This window comes from Myotis brandtii, unplaced genomic scaffold (assembly GCF_000412655.1).
Source record: "Myotis brandtii unplaced genomic scaffold, ASM41265v1 scaffold389, whole genome shotgun sequence".
Classification (NCBI taxonomy): domain Eukaryota; kingdom Metazoa; phylum Chordata; class Mammalia; order Chiroptera; family Vespertilionidae; genus Myotis; species Myotis brandtii.
In genome coordinates, this window is record NW_005364914.1 from 2,998,046 (window position 1) to 3,016,946 (window position 18,901).

At 40.8% G+C, this 18,901-nt stretch overlaps 1 protein-coding gene across 1 annotated transcript in view; it reads left to right on the forward strand.

The window, feature by feature from the left end:
- Positions 1-18,901, forward strand: part of WIF1 (WNT inhibitory factor 1) — a 79,389-nt gene that overhangs the window by 47,955 nt on the left and 12,533 nt on the right. The window contains exons 4-6 of the mRNA XM_005872687.2: positions 12,045-12,185; positions 13,242-13,337; positions 14,354-14,449. Coding sequence (XP_005872749.1) covers positions 12,045-12,185; positions 13,242-13,337; positions 14,354-14,449 — 333 coding nt within the window. The remainder of the gene's footprint in view (positions 1-12,044; positions 12,186-13,241; positions 13,338-14,353; positions 14,450-18,901) is intronic.

Sequence of the window (18,901 nt, forward strand, 5' to 3'; positions counted from 1 at the left end):
TTTATTTTTTAAATCTTTATTGTTCAGATTACATTTGTTCCTCTTTTTTTTTTCCCCCATAACTCCCCTCCTCCCAGTTCCCACCCCACCCTCCGCCCTCACTCCCCACCCACTGTCCTCATCCATAGGTGCACGATTTTTGTCCAGTTTCTTCCCGCATCTCCCATTCCCCTTTCCCCCCCAAGAATAGTCAGTCCATTCCCTTTCTATGTCCCTGATTCATTATAATCACCAGTTCATTCTGTACATCAGATTATTTATTCACTTGATTCTTAGATTCACTTGTTGATAGATGCATGTTTGTTGTTCACAATTTGTATCTTTACCTTTTTCTTCTTCCTCTTCTTAAAGGATACCTTTCAGCATTTCGTATAATACTGGTTTAGTGGTGATGAACTCCTTTAGCTTTTCCTTATCTGTGAAGCTCTTTATCTGACCTTCAATTCTGAATGATAGCTTTGCTGGATAAAGTATTCTTGGTTGTAGGTTCTTGGTATTCAGCACTTTGAATATTTCTTGCCATTCCCTTCTGGCCTGCAAAGTTTCTGTTGAGAAATCAGCTGACAGTCGTATGGGTATTCCCTTGTAGGTAATTGAGTCTCTTTCTCTTGCTGCTTTTAAGATTCTCTCTTTGTCTTTTGCTCTTGGCATTTTAATTATGATGTGTCTTGGTGTGGTCCTCTTTGGATTCCTTTTGTTTGGGGTTCTCTGCGCTTCTTGGACCTGTAAGTCCATTTCTTTCACCAGGTGGGGGAAGTTTTCTGCCATTATTTCTTCAAATAGGTTTTCAATATCTTGCTGTCTCTCATCTTCTGGCACCCCTATTATTCTGATGTTTGTACGCTTGAAGCTGTCCCAGAGGCTCCTTACACTATCTTCGTATTTTCGGATTCTTTTTTCATTTTGCTTTTCCGGTTGGGTGTTTTTTGCTTCTTCGCATTTCAAATCTTTGGCTTGATTCTTGCGCTCCTCTGGTCTGCTATTGGGTGTCTGTATAATATTCTTTATTTCAGTCCGTGTATGCTTAATTTCTAGTTGGTTCTTTATCATAGCATCGAGGGTCTCATTAGTTTTCGTGACTCTCTCCTCAAGTTTATTGACAGCTTCTAGCACATTTTTGCAAGCCCTCAAAATTGCGATTTTTAGCTCTATATCCTCCATTTCTGTCATGTTTTTTTGTCTCCGCATTTTTTATGCTTTCTTGGTGCACCCCCTAGTGGTCTTTGTGCGCAGTCTTGTTCTAGTTGAGCCTTGATTGTTGTAGTTAATACTAGAGGGATTTGACCACCAGGCCGACTGGCTGTGTGAATCAGCTGTGTCTGCCGCGGAAAACTTCTGTCCTCTGGGGAGGTGCTAATCTAGCCTTTGCCTGAGGCGATCCGGCAAATGGCTCTGCGCAGGGCTTGGGCGGGGCGGGCTCAACAGGGCGGGCGGAGGGAGCCGTTATGGTGCCCTCAGTCCTGTTCCCAGAGGCTCTGCTTCTCAGAACCCCCGGAACCGCTGCAAACCTCGGAGGGAAAGCTGCCTTCCAACTGATGCCAGACACTCCCGCTTCTCCCGTTTGGGTCCGAGTCCCCAGCGATTCGCCCGTATCTGGAGCTCAGAGTCTGAGACTCCCCCCTGACCGAAAACGACAACCGCGCTCTCAGCCACCAGCCCGCTTTGCGCGCGCACCTCCGCACCTGAGTATTTTCCACACTGCGCCTCCTCTGAGCCTCGGTGTGCTGTTATTTTTCCTTCTAGTTGAAGAGTCTCTCCTCAGCCAGCTTTCCTGTGGTTCTGGGTGATGTCCGTTCCGTCTTTTAGTTGTATTTTTGAAGTGGTTGTTTGCGGCAGCAGTCTCCGGTGTTTACCTATGCCGCCATCTTGGTCTCTCCCAATTATTTTCTCCAGTCTTTTTTCTATGAGCATATTTTTCATAATTGTGGTAAAATTATATATCTTTGGTTTTGCATCAATACCTTTTTTTTTTGCTTTTAACATTTTAACATAAGCATTTTCCTGTTTCATAGATTTTTCCAGAAGTTGTTTTTAATGCTCTTATAATATTCCATTTTATGAACCTGACATGATTTATTTACTCATTCCTTTATTGTGTGCTACTTAGACTGTTTTCAGGGTCTGAATCTAGAAATATCACAATATACATCCTTTTTAAGTAGCAGAGAGTCACTGGGCAGGAGTTCTGTGTTTTATTCACCGCAACTGCCAACACAGGGCCCAGCACAGAGCAGGCATTCAGAAAATACTTGTTGATTAATGTGTGTGTCAAAATCTTGGTGCTCATCTCGTTATTTTGGTAAAATAGATTCTTAGAAGTCGAATTATTATGTCAAAGGATATGAACGATGCACTTTTTAAAAGGCTCTTAGAACAAATTGTCAAAATGCAATTACTTTCCACCACGCTTGCCCCCATTTGCACCCTGGCTAGCAGCGTGGGAGAGTGCCTGGCTTACTGTGTGTAACCGCTCAACATGGGTTATTAATCATCTTAACTGCTTGGCTGACTTAAAAAGTGAAAAGTGGTTTCTCAGTGTTCTTTTAATTTGACTTTTTAAAATTCCTATTGAGGTAGAACATTCACTTTTATCTGTTAAGACAATGTAAAATGTCTGTGTACCACCCTCATTTTTACATTGAAATAATAGTGTTCTTATTGATTTGCAAAGCTCTCTATATGCTAAGTACATTTACCTTTTGATGCAACTCTTTTCTTTTTTACTGAATGCATTGGGGTAACATTGGTTAATAAAATTATGTAGGTTTCAGGTGTACAATTCTACAATATTGTATTGTGTATTCACCAACTCAGAACATGTCTCCTTCCATCACCATTTATCTCCCCTTTTCCCTCTGGTAATCACCATACTGTTGTCTGTGTCTATGAGTTTTTTGTTTTTTTTTCTTAATCCCTTCACCTTTTTTCACCATGCCCCTCCCCTCTGACACCTGTCAGTCTGTTCTCTATCTTTAAGTCTGTTTCTATTTTGTTGTTAGTTTGCTTAAATATATTTTTTATTGATTTCAGAGAGGAAGAGAGAGAGAGAGAAACACCAGTAATGAGAGAGAATCATTGATTGGCTGCCTCCTGCACACTCCCCACTGGGGATCGAGCCTGCAGCCGGGCATGTGCCCTGGCCTGGAATCGAACCGTGACCTCTTGGTTCATAGATTGACACTGAGCAACACCAGCCAGGCTGTTAGTTTATCTTGTTCATTCGATTCCACATATGAGTGAGATCATATGGCACTTGTCTTTCTCTGACTGGCTTATTTCATTTAGCATAATCATCCGCTGTCATAAAGAGATCCTTCTTTTTTTTATGGCTGAGGCTGAGTAGTATCCCATTGTGTATATATGTACCACAGCTTTTTTATACATTCATCTATTGATGGACACTTGGGTTCCTTCCATAGCTTGGTTATTGTAAATAACACTACAATGAACATAGGGGTATGTATATTCTTTCAAATTAGTGCAGTTCTTTTTAAATGTATTATTTTTATATTTTTTGAGGCAGGTGGAGTTTGCAGGGTCTTTAAAACTCTATGTGGTCAAACCTATCTTTTCTTTGTGATTTTTAAAATTACTTTTATGCTTTGAAATTAATTTCTCTTTTAAAGAGCAGGTAAGTGATAACTTACACATGCTTCTAATGTTTTATATAAATTTATTTTGGCAATTGTTTGAGGTAAGGCTGTCGCCTGAATTATTTTTCTGAGTCATCAACTTTACCAATTTGAGATGTTGAATCAATTCATGATATGCTCTTTATTTCATATTAACTTCTTTTATACATAGGGGTTGTTTTAGAGCATACTGTTTATTCTAATACTGTATTATTTGTAGTTTTATAATATTTTTTTAGATAACTGATAAGATAACCTCTTTTTTTAATTAGTCTTCTTCTAGAGCAGTGGTTCTCAACCTGTGGGTCGCGAACAATGAAAATACATCCTGCATATCAGATATTTACATTACGATTCATAACAGTAGCAAAATTACAGTTATGAAGTAGCAACGAAAATAATTTTATGGTTGGGGGTCACCACAACATGAGGAACTGTATTAAAGGGTCGCGGCATTAGGAAGGTTGAGAACCACTGTTCTAGAGAGATGTTAGATTAATTTTGTCAGATGTCAAATGAAAATCTCATTAGGAGCTAATTTAAATCTATTAAAAAATTAGGAAATCAGTTTACAGTTATCTACTACTTCCAATGGCTCAGGATTGCCATATCCCAGCGTAAGAGTTGGGGACTGAATGAGCACAGAGCCTTCCTAATTTCCTGGCACAGTGCCAGTGTGAGTGTGGACAGGAAGAGTGAATTTGAGTTTCTCTTGGGTCATCCCAGTGCTGCAGGTGTGACTAGCAGCCCACCCAGAGGATCTGCTTCCAATCTAGATGGGCTTGAGGTTCTCGAAAGCCCATGTGAATGAATGAGGCCTTGGGTTCTGGAGATTCAGTAGCCTGTGATACGTGGCTGCAGGGGCAGGGATATCCCATCCCAGAGACAGGGATATCCTAATTCCACTCAGATGGCATTGCTGGGGCTTTACTACATCATGGAGACACAAAAGACACTCTGGCCACCAAGTTCTGGAATATGGCCATGTCATGTGTCTCATATCATGTTACTTTTTTATTTTTTTACATATATTTTTATTGATTTCAGAGAGGAAAAGAGAGGGAGAGAGAGATAGAAACATCAATGATGATAATCATTGATCAGCTGCCTCCTGCACGCCCCCTACTGGGGATGGAGCCTGCAACCCAGGCATGTGCCCTGACTGGGAATTAAACTGTGACCTCCTGGTTCATAGGTCAATGCTCAACCACTGAGCTACGCCAGCCAGGCTAAAATGCATAATTACATTAATGACACAGTTACACCTGCTCAATAAGTCTTAAATTTTTGAATTTATAATTTAATGCTTGAAGCTTAAATCTTCCCAGCTTTATTCACTTTTTGTGAGTAGTAAAAAAAGCTTACTGAAATTCTACTTCTTAAGATATTGAAACAATAAGAGTTTGAACATATGATGTGAGACTATTTTAATAGACCATGTTTAGGGACCATCATCCTATTTAATAAAGAGGGAATATGCTAATTGACCCTCACACCATTGCAAAGATGGTGGTGCCCACAGCCAATAAGGAGGGAATATGCTAATTGACTGCCACGCCCTCAAAGATGGTGGCACCCACAGCCACAAGATGGCAGCGCCCAGTCCCCTCAGCCCCACCGAGGCAGCAGGCACACTCCTGCTTCCAGAGTCCCCCAGTCCCCTCAGCCTCCCAGCCGCCCAGGGCCAGCGCGAGGCACAGGCAAGCCTCAGATGGCGGCTGCCCAGACGCCCAGGGCCGCCGGAGGCTCAGGTAACCAAAGCCGGCTGAGGCTTTTGCTGCTGGCAGTGGCAGCAGCAGAGGTGTGATGGGGCGTCACCTTCCCCTGATCACCAGGTTGCCTCCTGCCCCTGAGAGCTCCCAGACTATGAGAGGGGGCAGGCCGGGCTGAGGGACCCCCCTCCAGTGCATGTATTTTCATGCACCAGGCCTCTAGTAAGTAATAAAATTTAGAGGGGGGAAAATGGATGATGCTTTGGGCAAGGAGACGTGAAAAAGAACACACCTTCCAGGACCAGGTGACTTGTGCACACACACACACACACACTTTGTATGTACAACTCCCCCACACAACAGGTTTTGGTGGCAGATGTAGGATTTGTTTGCAAAAAATGCAGGTGCAAGAAGTTTATGGGAATTTCAGTCCATTGCAGGGCAGTTATTCATTAGCCTCATTAGCTCAGTCCCCACAGTAGGAACAATGAGGGTACCTTGAATTATTACAAAGTAACCAAAACAGTGTGTCTTTGCTCCTAAGCATTCAGGTAGTGTTCATTATTCTACTGGCCTATTTTATACCCCCAAGCTGCTAAGCCATTCTTTTATCCCACTGACTCCTTATATGCCTACCCATTGAAAAAGAAAACTCTTGATCTTTAACAGTTATGAAGTGCCTGCCTCTGGCATCTGCAGGGATCAAAAACAGGAAATACAAACTGCAGGGTGGTTCCGTAAAATAACGGAGTTGGATAACAAAAAACATAAAGTTTCCATAAAGCCCAGGCTTTGCCTCTTTGAACACTCCGTCTCTGTCATACCAGGAAACCAAGAGAGCAGCGGTATTTCTCAACCAAGACTTTCAGGAACCCAATGTCTAGAAACGTTTAAATAGGTGCTGAGGCTGGGAGGACCATCGTCTTGGAGCCCCAGTCCTTAGCAGAAAGTGAAGCCCAGAGGAGGTGGCTCAGTATTTGCTGAGAGAATGAATGGCTGTCAGCACAGCTCCGAGCACTGAGGACTGTTTGTGTGGATGGCTTATAATCCCGGAGCAGCGTATAATCACATGGTGCTGAGAATGAGCTCCCCCCCCCCCCCCCCAAAAACTTCTCCCTTGTGAGGGCAGTGGCTCTGATGACCGGAGGCTGAGGCTGAGGCTGAGGCTGAGGCTGCATGAGCACCATGCTCATCTCAGCGTGGAAGAGGTATTTCGTCAGAATACGTTTGTTGTTTACTTCTGTAGAAGAGGTTGTTTATATGCAATCAATCGCGCATCAGTGTGTACTTGAACGCCATGTGAGTTATGTGCAATCTGCTTTAGTTTTTCTGAGTTGTTTTCATTTACCTCAGTTTCAATTATACAACCTAGACCACATTGGATTTTACAGCATCTGGCCTAATTTCATCTAGCTTTTGGTAAAAATGGCTCTCTATTCATTATTGTTGTAAAAGCACAACGTAATTTTCACATTTCTACTATTCTTTGGAAGTGGAGACTATGCTTTTTCTGCTTTCACTGTCTCTTTCTCTTTATACATGTGTTTTTCTGGGTGCATGTTGTTAATATCCTATCACCTATATCTCCCACTGTCTATGGTGAATTCTTGTCTCTTTCTGTGTAGTGTGAGTGTGCATGTGTATATGTGAAAGTGTAGGCCTGTGTGTATAAAGGATATGGCTGTGTCTCCCATGAAGTATATCTTTGTGTCTGTCAGTGCCTAGGTTGTGACAGACAAATATTTGATGCTTAGATTACAAAAACAAATAAGATATGGTCCTTGCCTTTGAAAATCTCAGGTCTAGCAAAGATTGCAGAATCATAACTAAATCATGACATTATGATGCCATCATGGAGAGAGAGAGGTGTTTGTGAAATAGGTAACTTAAGTGACATAGGCAGTGGGTGTTCGGAAAGGCTCCAGAGAGCAGATGCAGTTTAATTTGCATCTAGAAAGGTGAGTGGAAGGACACTGGACAGAAGGAGGAGAAAGAGCACTCCACACAGCAGGTGTGGAGTCTGTCACAACCTAGGCAGTCAGGGCAGTGTGGGGGTGGGCCACATCTTTGGGAACTGAAAGTGATCTAGTCTGGGTAGAGTCAGTGGCTAAGATGAGGCTAACATATCCACCACTCACAAAAAGGAACTCAAAATGGATTAAAGACTTACATGTACAACCTGAAACCATGAAACTCCTAGAAGAAAGCACAGGCATAAAGCTCCTTGACATAGGTCTTGGTAGTAACTTTTTGGATATGACACCTAAAACACAAGCAAAAAAATAAACCATAAACAAGTGGGATTACATCAAACTAAGAAGCTTCTGCATAGCAAAGGAAACCATCAACAAAGTGAAAAGAAAACCTATGGAATGGGAATAAGTATTTGCAAACCATATACCTGATAAGGTTTAATATCGAAAATATATAAAGAACTCATACAATTCAATAGCAGAAAGAAAATAATTTAAAAATGGGCCAAGAACCTGAGTAGACATGTCTCCAAAGAAGATATATGAAAGGTCAACAGGTACATGAAAAGATGCTCAACATTATGAGTCATTAGGTGAATGCAAATTAAAACCACAATGAAAGCAAAATAACCCAGTCAGAGAAAGCTTAAGTATCACATGATCTCACTCATATGTGGAATTTTATGAACCAAATAAATTGATGAACAAAATAGATCCAGAGACATAGAAGCATCGTACAGACTCACAAATCTCAGAAGGAAGGCAGGGGTGGGGAGTGGGTGGGAGGGGAGAGATTAACCAGGGAACTTACATGCATATATGCAATAGTGTAGTGAAAGCCTGGGAGGGGTGAGTGCTGGGTAGAGAGAGTCAATAGGGAAAAAGAGGGGGACATCTGTAATACTTTCAACAATAAAGATAAATTTAAAAAAAAAAGAAAAGCCACAATGAGACACCTCATGCCTTGTTAGAATGGCTATTATCGAAAGACAAGAGATAACAAATGATGGCATGGATGTGAAGAAAGGGCTCATTTCTGCCCTGTTGGTGGGAATGTAATTTGGTACAGCTACTATGCAAAACAGTTTGGAGGTTCCTCAAAAATAAAAAAGTAAACTACTATAGGATCCAGCAATTTGACTTCTAGGAAATATCCAAAGGAAATCAAAACATTAACTCAAAAAGATATCTACACCCACGTGTTTATAGCAGCATCATTTACAATAGCCAAGCCAGAGAAACCTAAGTGTCTATCAATGAATGGAGATTTTTTCGAGATTTTTTAAATGATTAAAATATTTTACTATCACAGATGTCTTCAAAATAAATCACTGAAACATAATCACCAAAAAGAGCAGGGGTTTTCATTTGTCTTTCCCACTAAAGTATCCTCAGTGTTTAGAACAGTGACTGGCACATAGTAATTACTCAATAAAGTTTCACCTGTTCAATGAATTGGTATGTATTTTGACTCAAACTTGTATTTAACCATTTAGAGGGAAAAATCATCTTGAAAACCCTAAAGAAAGTTATTTATGGTGTTTTCCTCCTTGAAGTTTCTATTGGATTTTACATCCTGGTTTTTCTCCCCTGGGATGATTCAGAGCCATCTGTTTTAGAACCCCAGGCCGGAGCTCTCTGTGCATCTCTTCACTTTGACGGACTTAGAGGTCAGGTTAGCAAATCACACACTTTCATGCGAGCACTCCAAACCCTCTAGAAGCACCCCCAGATGATGGGAGCATGTGAACATGCAATCGTACCTTAGCCAGATTTGAAAATGGTTTGCTTTTAGCACATCTGAAAATATGGACAAACTAGCAGTTCTTCTTAACAATGCTGATAAACAGTAACAAGCACTTACTTACAAACATCTCTGGCATACCAATATTCTGAAAGCTAAAATAAAACTTGAAAGCCTCTTTGAAAGAATTGGGGGGGCTGCAAAGTGGAGGCTGAATAAGGTCCAGGAAAAAGATACACCTGGAACATAATGGTGTGGATAATGACATGTGATGAGGAAGATTCTTAAAGGTCTATCTTTAAGTATCCATTCAGGTTCTTCCATTCCCCGCCCCCTCCCCGCCTTTTTTTTTTTTTTTTTTTTTCATTTTTTTTTTACCTTGGGGCAATTATTGGCCTACCTATCCATGCTGAGGATTCATGAGAACAGGCTTGATTCGAAGGAACCGCTGAGCTAAAGGTAGTCGATGGTGATGGAAGAAGATTTGACTTTGGGTGGTGGGCACACAATGTACTATACAGATGATGTATCATAGAAGTGTACACTCGAAACCAATAAGGTCAACCAATGAACTTTACCTTGGGGCAATTATTGGCCTACCTATCCATGCTGAGGATTCATGAGAACAGGCTTGATTCGAAGGAACCGCTGAGCTAAAGGTAGTCGATGGTGATGGAAGAAGATTTGACTTTGGGTGGTGGGCACACAATGTACTATACAGATGATGTATCATAGAAGTGTACACTCGAAACCAATAAGGTCAACCAATGAACTTATATGCATATATGCATAACCTATGGATATAGACAATATGGTAGTGAGGGCCTGTGGGATAGGGGGGTAGGGGGGAGACAGAAGTGGGCTGGAAGAGGTTAATGGGGAGAAAAGGAGGACTATGAAATACTTTTAATTTTATTAACCAATGTTATCCCAATAAATTTAATTAATAATAATAAGCCAAAAAATATTCATGAGAAAAATAAAAATTTATAATTGAACAAAGTGAAAATTATTACAGAGTTAACAGGTGAAAGAAATCCTTCATCAGCTCCTTTGCTTCCAGCTGAAGTGGAAATCCCCACAATAGCTTTCTGTGTTTTGTAAACTGGCATTTTCATATATAAGATTTCATTAAACCAAGGCTTCCTTCCTCGCTCCCTTCCTTCCTTCCTTCCTTCCTTCCTTCCTTCCTTCCTTCCACCCATCTTTATTGTTGAAAGGATTTCATAGTCTTCCTTTTCCCCCATTAACCTCTTCCAGCCCGCTTCCATCTCCCCCCCACCAGGCCCTCACCACCATACTGTCTGTATCCACAGGTTATGCATATATGCATATAAGTTTATTGGTTGACCTCTTCCCACCCACCTTCCCTCTGAGGTTAACAGTCTGTTCATGTTTCTGTGAAACCAAGGCTTTCAATGGGGACAGTTTTACTTTGGAACTTCAGACACACCTTCAGCTTTCTCTTTTTATTCTGTTAAAATATGTGTATATCACCCTGGCCGGTTTGGCTCACTGGCTAGAGTGTCGGCCTGGGGAGTGAAGGGTCCCAGGGTCGATTCTGGTCAAGGACATGTACCTTGGTTGTGGGCACATCCCCAGTGGGGGGTGTGCAGGAGGCAGCTGACCGATGTGTCTCTCTCATCGATGTTTCTGGCTCTCTGTCCCTCTCCCTTCCATTCTGTAAAAAATAAAATATATTAAAAAAAATATGTGTATATCTTTTTCATCACATAATTGATTATTTGCAATGCTAACATCTTAAGGTTAAGGAGAACTGGAAATCCGTGTTACTTTGAGATTGGAACAGTAATGAACAGTGACAATGCCAAAATCTTGCGAGTAGTATTGGTTGCCAAAGCACGTTAAGATTGTATGACCAAGCTTGTGTGCAGTGACATATGGAAAAGAGCAGACCAATTTCCAGCTCATTTTTTCTTATAAACCTAAGGGAAAGGCTTATGAAAACTCTAAAGGGAAAGGATTTTTCTTGGCTTGGTATACCTTTCCCAAACTTGGCAGTAGCTATTACCTGCCACACAAAAACAAAGTGAAGCAAAATTTCATGTGTATATCTCTTAGCCATATTTTTTCCTATTTCTAAGGAAGAACTAAAGTCTAATGGATCAGCTAGATCAGTCCCAGTAGATATGTTATGATAATCAAGTGGCTTTTAGACATTTACATGATCAGTCTCTCAGCCAGTGACTTGAGCCAATTCCCACCATTGGTGCCCTTCTTGCCCTCTATGTTCAGCACCGTTAGTTCCTAAGTCAGCACATACACACCCTAAATGATGACTAGATTCACAAAATAGAAGTGGCCTCCTCTTTAGGAACCTAAACCGTTAGAAATAAGGCTATCATGAGATTATTTTAATCACACCAACCTCTCTTCTAGATTCCTCAAGATATGGACACTTCTTAATATTAACCAATAGCCTGAGAAAATATTAACTTCATTAACTCAGTTCAGTGATTGGAGTCTAGTCTGATTTACAGAATATTTCCAAAGAAGGTACTTTGTCACTTTCAAGCACACAGAGTAAACTAGTGGGGTATTGCTTATAGGGCTTTATTTAATGGATTCTCAAATGCTGAGTTCTAGTTGTTTTTTGGATTATATGGAAGCTGGTGAAGATACCCACAAAATTTTCCCCCGTGACTAATTAATCTATGCTGCCTATTTGTACCTTTACTTTTCAGAGAAAATCTTTTTGGGATAGTACAAGTCAGACTACAAACAAAATATCCCAATTCCGTATTAGTAGGGTAATCCATTCTTTCTCCACCCAGCATCATGTACAAGTTCTGTGGAGAATGTCCAGATGATCAAAATGCACTCCCTACTTCAGTGGAGGTACAAGGATGTCAAATAATGAAATGTGAACATTATTGCTTTGTTCTTTGTCTCTCTTACCAGGATTTCTGTAAAACTGGAAGGGAATGGATAAACAATTTCTCAATACTTTCTTTTTCTTTAGTTGTTCAAGTTGGTTTCCCATGCCTTGGAAAACAAGATGGAGTGGCAGCATTTGAAGTGAATGTGATTGTAATGAATTCTGAAGGCAACACCATCCTACAAACGCCTCAGAATGCTATCTTCTTTAAAACGTGTCAACAAGGTAATCAGTGATGGTGACTCAAGAGAAAGGTCATAAGGCTTCCAGGTGTGATTTGGGTCAAAAATTATAGGCAGGTAGGTAGGTAGATAAGTGTTAGTGTAATTATAATCATACCAATGGGAGGACTCATAAGGCTTCCAGGTGTGATTTGGGTAAAAAATTATAGATAGGTAGGTAGGTAGGTAGGTAAGTGTTAGTGTAATTATAATCATACCAATGGGAGGAGCGGGTGATACACACAGGGGCCAGTAACTGTACCTAGAAAGACTTTCTCTGCTTTGACCCCACTCCTATTTTAGGAACTCTAATACCTCCTTCAAAATGCCTTGCCTTCTACCCCCCTCCTTCCCCTCGTCCAATGCAACCTTTGGGAGTCCTCAGGGGTATCTCACCTATGGTCATGACTTCCCCCCTTTTCTTGTTCTGGATCCTCATAGCAAGGTTGGCAGTCATAGCAGCAACTGCCACCCGTCAAGGCAACACTCCCCACTCCCCTGCCCAAAGCTTGGTGCTGCTGACTTCCATGGAGGACAGGGTGCCACCATTATGCTTGCGATCTCCACCAGGCAAAGGCCCCTCATCCCCACACTCTGGATGCCCACTTAAGCATGCAGGCCTGGCTCCTTTCCCATCCTGGTACACACTTTTCCAGCGTAGAATTTAAGCTCTGGAAACTTTCCGTGCTGTAAAGATGCACCAAGAGATCATTCCACCCTCTGAGAGTGAATATTGAGAGCACGGTCATTCACTCCATTTCAGCATGAAGTTAAGGAGGTACAGTAGATTGACAGGTGGGGGTGACGGCAGAATAAGGCTTTCTTTGCCTTCTTCCATGAGTCCCCTACTGTTCGAAGTCAGATTGAGAGATACACAATCTTATTTTGAAGACTTGAAGTCCAAGTGGTTTAGAGAGAAAGGGGTAGAAGTATCGGTATTCAATGAATTATGATCATTGGTGCACTGTGGAAAAATGACCACTCCCTCTTCATGCTCGCTGTAGTTCACCCAACATTTCAAAGGTGTCCACTTAATCTTGTTTCTTTCTCTTTGGTGAAGCTGAATGCCCAGGAGGGTGCCGAAATGGAGGGTTTTGTAATGAGAGGCGTGTCTGTGAGTGCCCTGATGGATTCTATGGCCCTCACTGTGAGAAAGGTAAAGGCGCTTCCCTGGCTTGCTCCCTAAGGACATGGAGGTCACACAGGAGCCCCACATGAACTTTTAACACATCCCCTGAAATTATTTTTCTGGTCACATTATAAGGGTTGACGAAATCTCCAAAAAGCCACAGAAGAGCTATTGAAAATTATTTCGTCTAGGAATGGTTTTTTGTTAAATCCAAATATGTGGTGACAGGGTCAGAGAACTTTGGCGCAATGTCTACATTTTTTGTGGCCACTCTTCCCTTTCCCTGACCCCGAAAAATATTAACGATTATATATACTATACTTTGACATTATCTTATAAAAGTTTTGAGTTTTTTTCACTCTACCTAAGTTGCATTTTAAAAGCTAGTATTCTGATTGATTTGAAAGTTGCTTCTCCAATTAAAAGTAACTTAATTCACAATTAAGTCTATCCCTGAGTTATGAAGTTTCTTTAAGGCAAAAAATAAAAAAAAAGATGAATATCATTTGTGTAGTGAGTACATCCATTTAAGTGAAATCACTATTCAGGAAGTTATATGAAAAAAAACAGATAAAAAAAGAGAAAATGTGTATTAACCATAATATACTTAAATACTAAGAGTTTATTTGACCAAAATAATGAATATATTTTTCATTTTCAAGAAGTAAGAATTTGTCTTGTTTGCATTTTATTTTAGAAAATCAAGGAAATAGGGCAGGAAAAAAATATTTACAGTCTTAAGACCACATCTTAGTTGAAATAATAATTCTGGGCAAATTTTCATCAGTCATTCAAAGAGAACAATTCCAAAATTCTCTTCCATGAAAATGGTAAAAAAAAAAAAAAAACCATTATGAAAAAACATTCTTATTTATAGCACAAAAATAAATTTTAATTTAGAGAACTTACATCTCTTAAGAGTGACAGTTGTTTAGTCAACCAGCAAGCTTGAAATTGTGGATCTGTTATCGCATTGACATTTTTAAAATGCTGCTGCCCCAAAACCCTACTTGGCCTTAATCAGAGCTCTCTCTCCCTACTAGCCCTTTGCACACCGCGATGTATGAATGGCGGGCTTTGTGTTACTCCTGGTTTCTGCATCTGCCCACCTGGATTCTATGGAGTCAATTGTGATAAAGGTAACAGGTGTTGTTGTTTTTTAAGAACAAGGACCTTCCTGCTTTTTCTTGTTAATCCTCACCCAAGGATATTTTCTTCATTGATTTTTAGAGAGAATGGAAGGGAGGAAGGGAGGGGGAGAGACACAGAGAGAAACATGGATGTGAGAGAGACACACAAATTGGTTCCCTCCCACACATGCCCCGACAGGTCTGGGGCTCGAGCCTGCAACCCAGGTACTTGCCCCTGGGTATCAAACTCTTGACCCCTTGGTGCCCAGGCTGGTGCTCTAACCACTTAGCATACTGGCCAGGGCTCTATTTACTTTTTAAATGTTTGATAAAAGACATATTTAATATATCATCACTCTTAATAACAGTGTGTGTCACTTAGCTGGCTGCTGTAATAACTTTAACCTCAACTTATAGTGTAGCTTAACACGGTAAAAGTTTATTTTCACTTACAGAATGCTCCTGTGCAGGAATTACCTACCTGGTCAGTGGGCAGGGCAGCTTTGCTCCATGCGGTGACTCAGGGACTCCGGGGCCTTCCATCTGTGGTCCTCTGTAGAGTTTTGGAGCTCTTTGGATCCAGCCAATAAGCAGAGAAAGAGAGATTGGAGCAGGCACCACTTAAAAATAAAACACACACACACACAAACCTGGCTCAGTAGTGACCCACGAAAGTTCCATACCTATTCCATAGGTAGGAATTAACCCCATGGTTCTCCCTAGATGCAGGCAGGAGAAATGTCATCCCTGGCAGAGCAGCTGTCTTCCACTGACAATTGAATGGAAGGGGAGCTGGATTTTTGTGAACTAGCTGTCCCTGCCACATGGGTTTTTGGTAGGTCCTAATAAGTTTTTTAAGACGGAGATGAAACAACCTGCTCCAAATTGTCTGACCTAGAAGTCCACTGACCCCCAGTTCAATGCTCTGTTTACAGATCACATCCCTGAGAGATCAGGTTCCACCTTCCTATAATGCAGCATCACAGCCAGAGTTACTCTTAAAAAGTGAACTCACACTCAGTCCTAACTATTATTGAATGATTTATACTCTTTACAAGATACCTATTTTGCCCAGTTCACATCTTTTATGGAAAAAGATTAAATAATATACTGCAAAGGATATGCATTTAATGAAATTGTCCTTGTGTTAAAAGTAATGGTTGCATGCGTAGAGCACTATTTTTAAAATAAATATATGCTTGAAATAAAATGAGTGTTATTTTTTAGAAATGTCTCTTCAGTGATAATGCAGTTAGCACCAATTAAGACTGAAATGAGCAGCTTTAAAAAATAAATAATAAAAGGAAGAAAAGCTAAAGGAAAGAGCATGAGTCAGAATAAAAATTGCCTGCTATTTTCTGATAGAGTACTTTCATACAATTATCTGACTTTATTCCCAACAACCTTTTGAGATATATAAAATGTTACCCATCACTTTCCCAGTTAAATGAGGTTTACAGAGCTTGAGGGGCTTGGTTCATGTCTTCCACTGTACCATGTTGACACTCAGGCCACCTGTTTCGGGTTCTGGTTCCTCCAGGAGTCACTCTGGATCTGGGCAAATATCTCGATATCTCTGTAGGTCCTGCTTTTCCCATTCCTTAACTGGAAATTAACCACTGACCCCTGATACTCCACCCCACAGCTAATTGAGATAATATGTGAGACCATCTCTACCTTTTATTTTTAAACTAGAGGCCCGATGCACAAAGATTCGTGCAAGAATGGGCCTTCCTTCCCCTGGCTGCCGGCACCGTCTTCACTCCGGCCAGAGCCGCCTTTATGCCTTCCCACACTGCCCAGAGGCCTGGAGCAGCTGGGGAGGTGAGGAACGCCCCTGGCCACTCGGTGCCTGCGTATGCAAATTAACCTGCCATCTTTCTTGGGTTAATTTGCATGCTCACTCTTGATTGGCTGGTGGACATCGCAAAGGTATGGTCAATTTGCATCTTTCTCTTTTATTAGTGTAGATAATCTTTTAAAAGTAGAGCATTGGGTTAGAAACAATTTAAAAATTTTGTATTCATAAAAATTAAGCACTGATGACACTGATAATAATTAACAGCCAGTGGGTAAAATTCTTTATTGTGAATCTTTGTTTTTTTTACTTGTCTAGATTTAGCATTTAGCATCTCTGCTATTTCAAAATTGGGCATTTCTTGAAGAGTAAAATTCTTTATTGTGAATCTTTGTGTTTTTTTTTACTTGTCTAAATTTAGCATTCAGCATCTCTGCTATTTCAAAATTGGGCATTTCTTGAAGCTGAATTAAATTCATGTTATGTCAAAACTATTAGGAAATAAAGCAAATCCTTCAAAGATTTGGATGAGGAACTCAGGCATTAACAGGTTTAACAACATTTGTGAGCCCTGCTTACCCAGAGATAGCTGTTATTGATGTAGGTTGCGCAGTGTAATGTCAGTGGCATTGTTTTTTCTATCGGTATGGGTTCACAAACACTACATGATCACTGTTGAAGGAAAATATCTATATTCCAGTACATTTTACACTTGGCATTATTTTACCTTTAAATGAAAAGTTTTCTTCCTTGTTAGATTCCAAATAATTTTTAAAATTCTTTTAGAAAATCTGTTGAAATTTCATTTGGTCTCACTAGAGACCAGGGAACATTAAAAAACATTGTTTTACTCCCTCAACAAAAAATGCTTTTATTGTTTAGAGGGAATATAGAGCTTCTGAAAAACGGTTTAATTACTGGCATGGAGCTAGACTTTCGCTCTATATATTTAAAGAAACATTAAAGAGTAATTTTCATTGGCTCTTGGAACATCAGGCACAAATTTCAGGAACTGAGTAGTTAAGTATTGGCCTGCGTACACTCCGTGCCTGTGAAAGTCACTTACTGTCTGCGGTTCATTTTTCTGGTCAAGAATGATCGCACAGCAGAAATGTTGATGAGCTTGGTCAGGACAGTAACATATTATGCAAATACTAAGAGTGTGGCCAGACTCTATGACCAGCTTTGTCATATTCTGTAACTTTCAAATAAGCTCCCAGGTTCACTGCATCCTACATGTTAATAAGGGACAATGCCCAGAGGGCTGCAGCCAAGTGGGCACCTGATCCTGATGTTTTCACATCATATTATCGCCAGGAGAAGCTGGGATCAGTGGGGAGACAGGACGCACTCACAGACTCAACTTCCAGCCCTAACAATCCTAGCACCAAGTAGCAAAGAGGAAACTCTAACAGCCGGTTCTCCTAAATCCAAATTCTGAATCCTATACCCAAATGCTGCTGCTCCCCTCCCTCGCCACCCCGCCTCTCCCTGCCTCTATGCTAGGAGGCTTGATTTTGCCTAAATGAGTACATCATTGTCTTAAGCTGAGAGATACTTAGGATTTTAAACAAAAACATTTCTCATTTATGATATTCATAGAACATTCTAGTTGGACTTCTTTTCCACAAAGAAAGCACACACTTATGACTTTTGGATTGCCTTTCTGATTTTCCTACTGGAAGGTTACTTCAGCTTTTGTTCATCTATAGCCAACTTTAGCCTGTTTTATATAGGACAAGAACAAATAGGCTATATAACTGGAATTGCTGAGAATCTGAGAATCCAAGCTTTTATTTTAATCTCTTTTATAGAATGAGCCAACTTGTCTATTTTTAGATATTTGCTCCTTCCTCCCCTCCCCCGTCCCCATTTCTATCCTCCCTCTATTTTAGGTGCCAGTGAACAGTCAAATTTCAGACATTGACACTGAGAGAGGGTTTAGTGCGAATCCCACAGTCGATTTTTACCTGGATGGCCCAGTGAATTGGACGCCCACAATAATATACCCAAGTTCTTCATCCCTGGCTCATGCTGCTGCCACTTCCCTGCCTATGGGGCCTCACGAGGGTCGGCAGGCTGTCTCTTCCTGAGTACAGTGATCCTTTCTTCCAAACACCATAAAAAGTCAAATTTTAAAAAATCCCTTTTACATAAGATGAATCTCTGTTCTTATTCTGAAAAAAAAAAGTTGCTTTCTCCTTTGTTGGATCTGAATACTTAGGGCTTCTCTTTCTTTTACCTATTTCAACTTTGAAAGTTTTCTTCATTTTCCTCTTCCTTTAGCTTAAAAAAGGAAGGGGGGTGTTTTCCATGGAGCATTATGTGGAAGTAGGACATTACTTCCCTTTAGACATTGTATTTCCCCCTTTCACTATTGAAAACAGCTTTTAAGGCAAATCTGGCTCAAGAATCTATATAATAAAGAGTCAGAAAGCCTCTCTTTCTCTTCCAGCCTGGCCAACAGCCGTGCCTCCATTTCCCTCCAGGCCTCATCAGGAGCTGCTGATCAGCCCCACCTTTCTGATCAGGCCCCATTGATAGGCCCAGAGACGCTGACTGGCATAGAAACTGACCAATCAGAACCAAATCTGGGTGAATGTAAGGAGCCAATGGCTGCCTAGGAGGTGGAGCTTTTGATGCTGACTGGCATAGAAACTGAC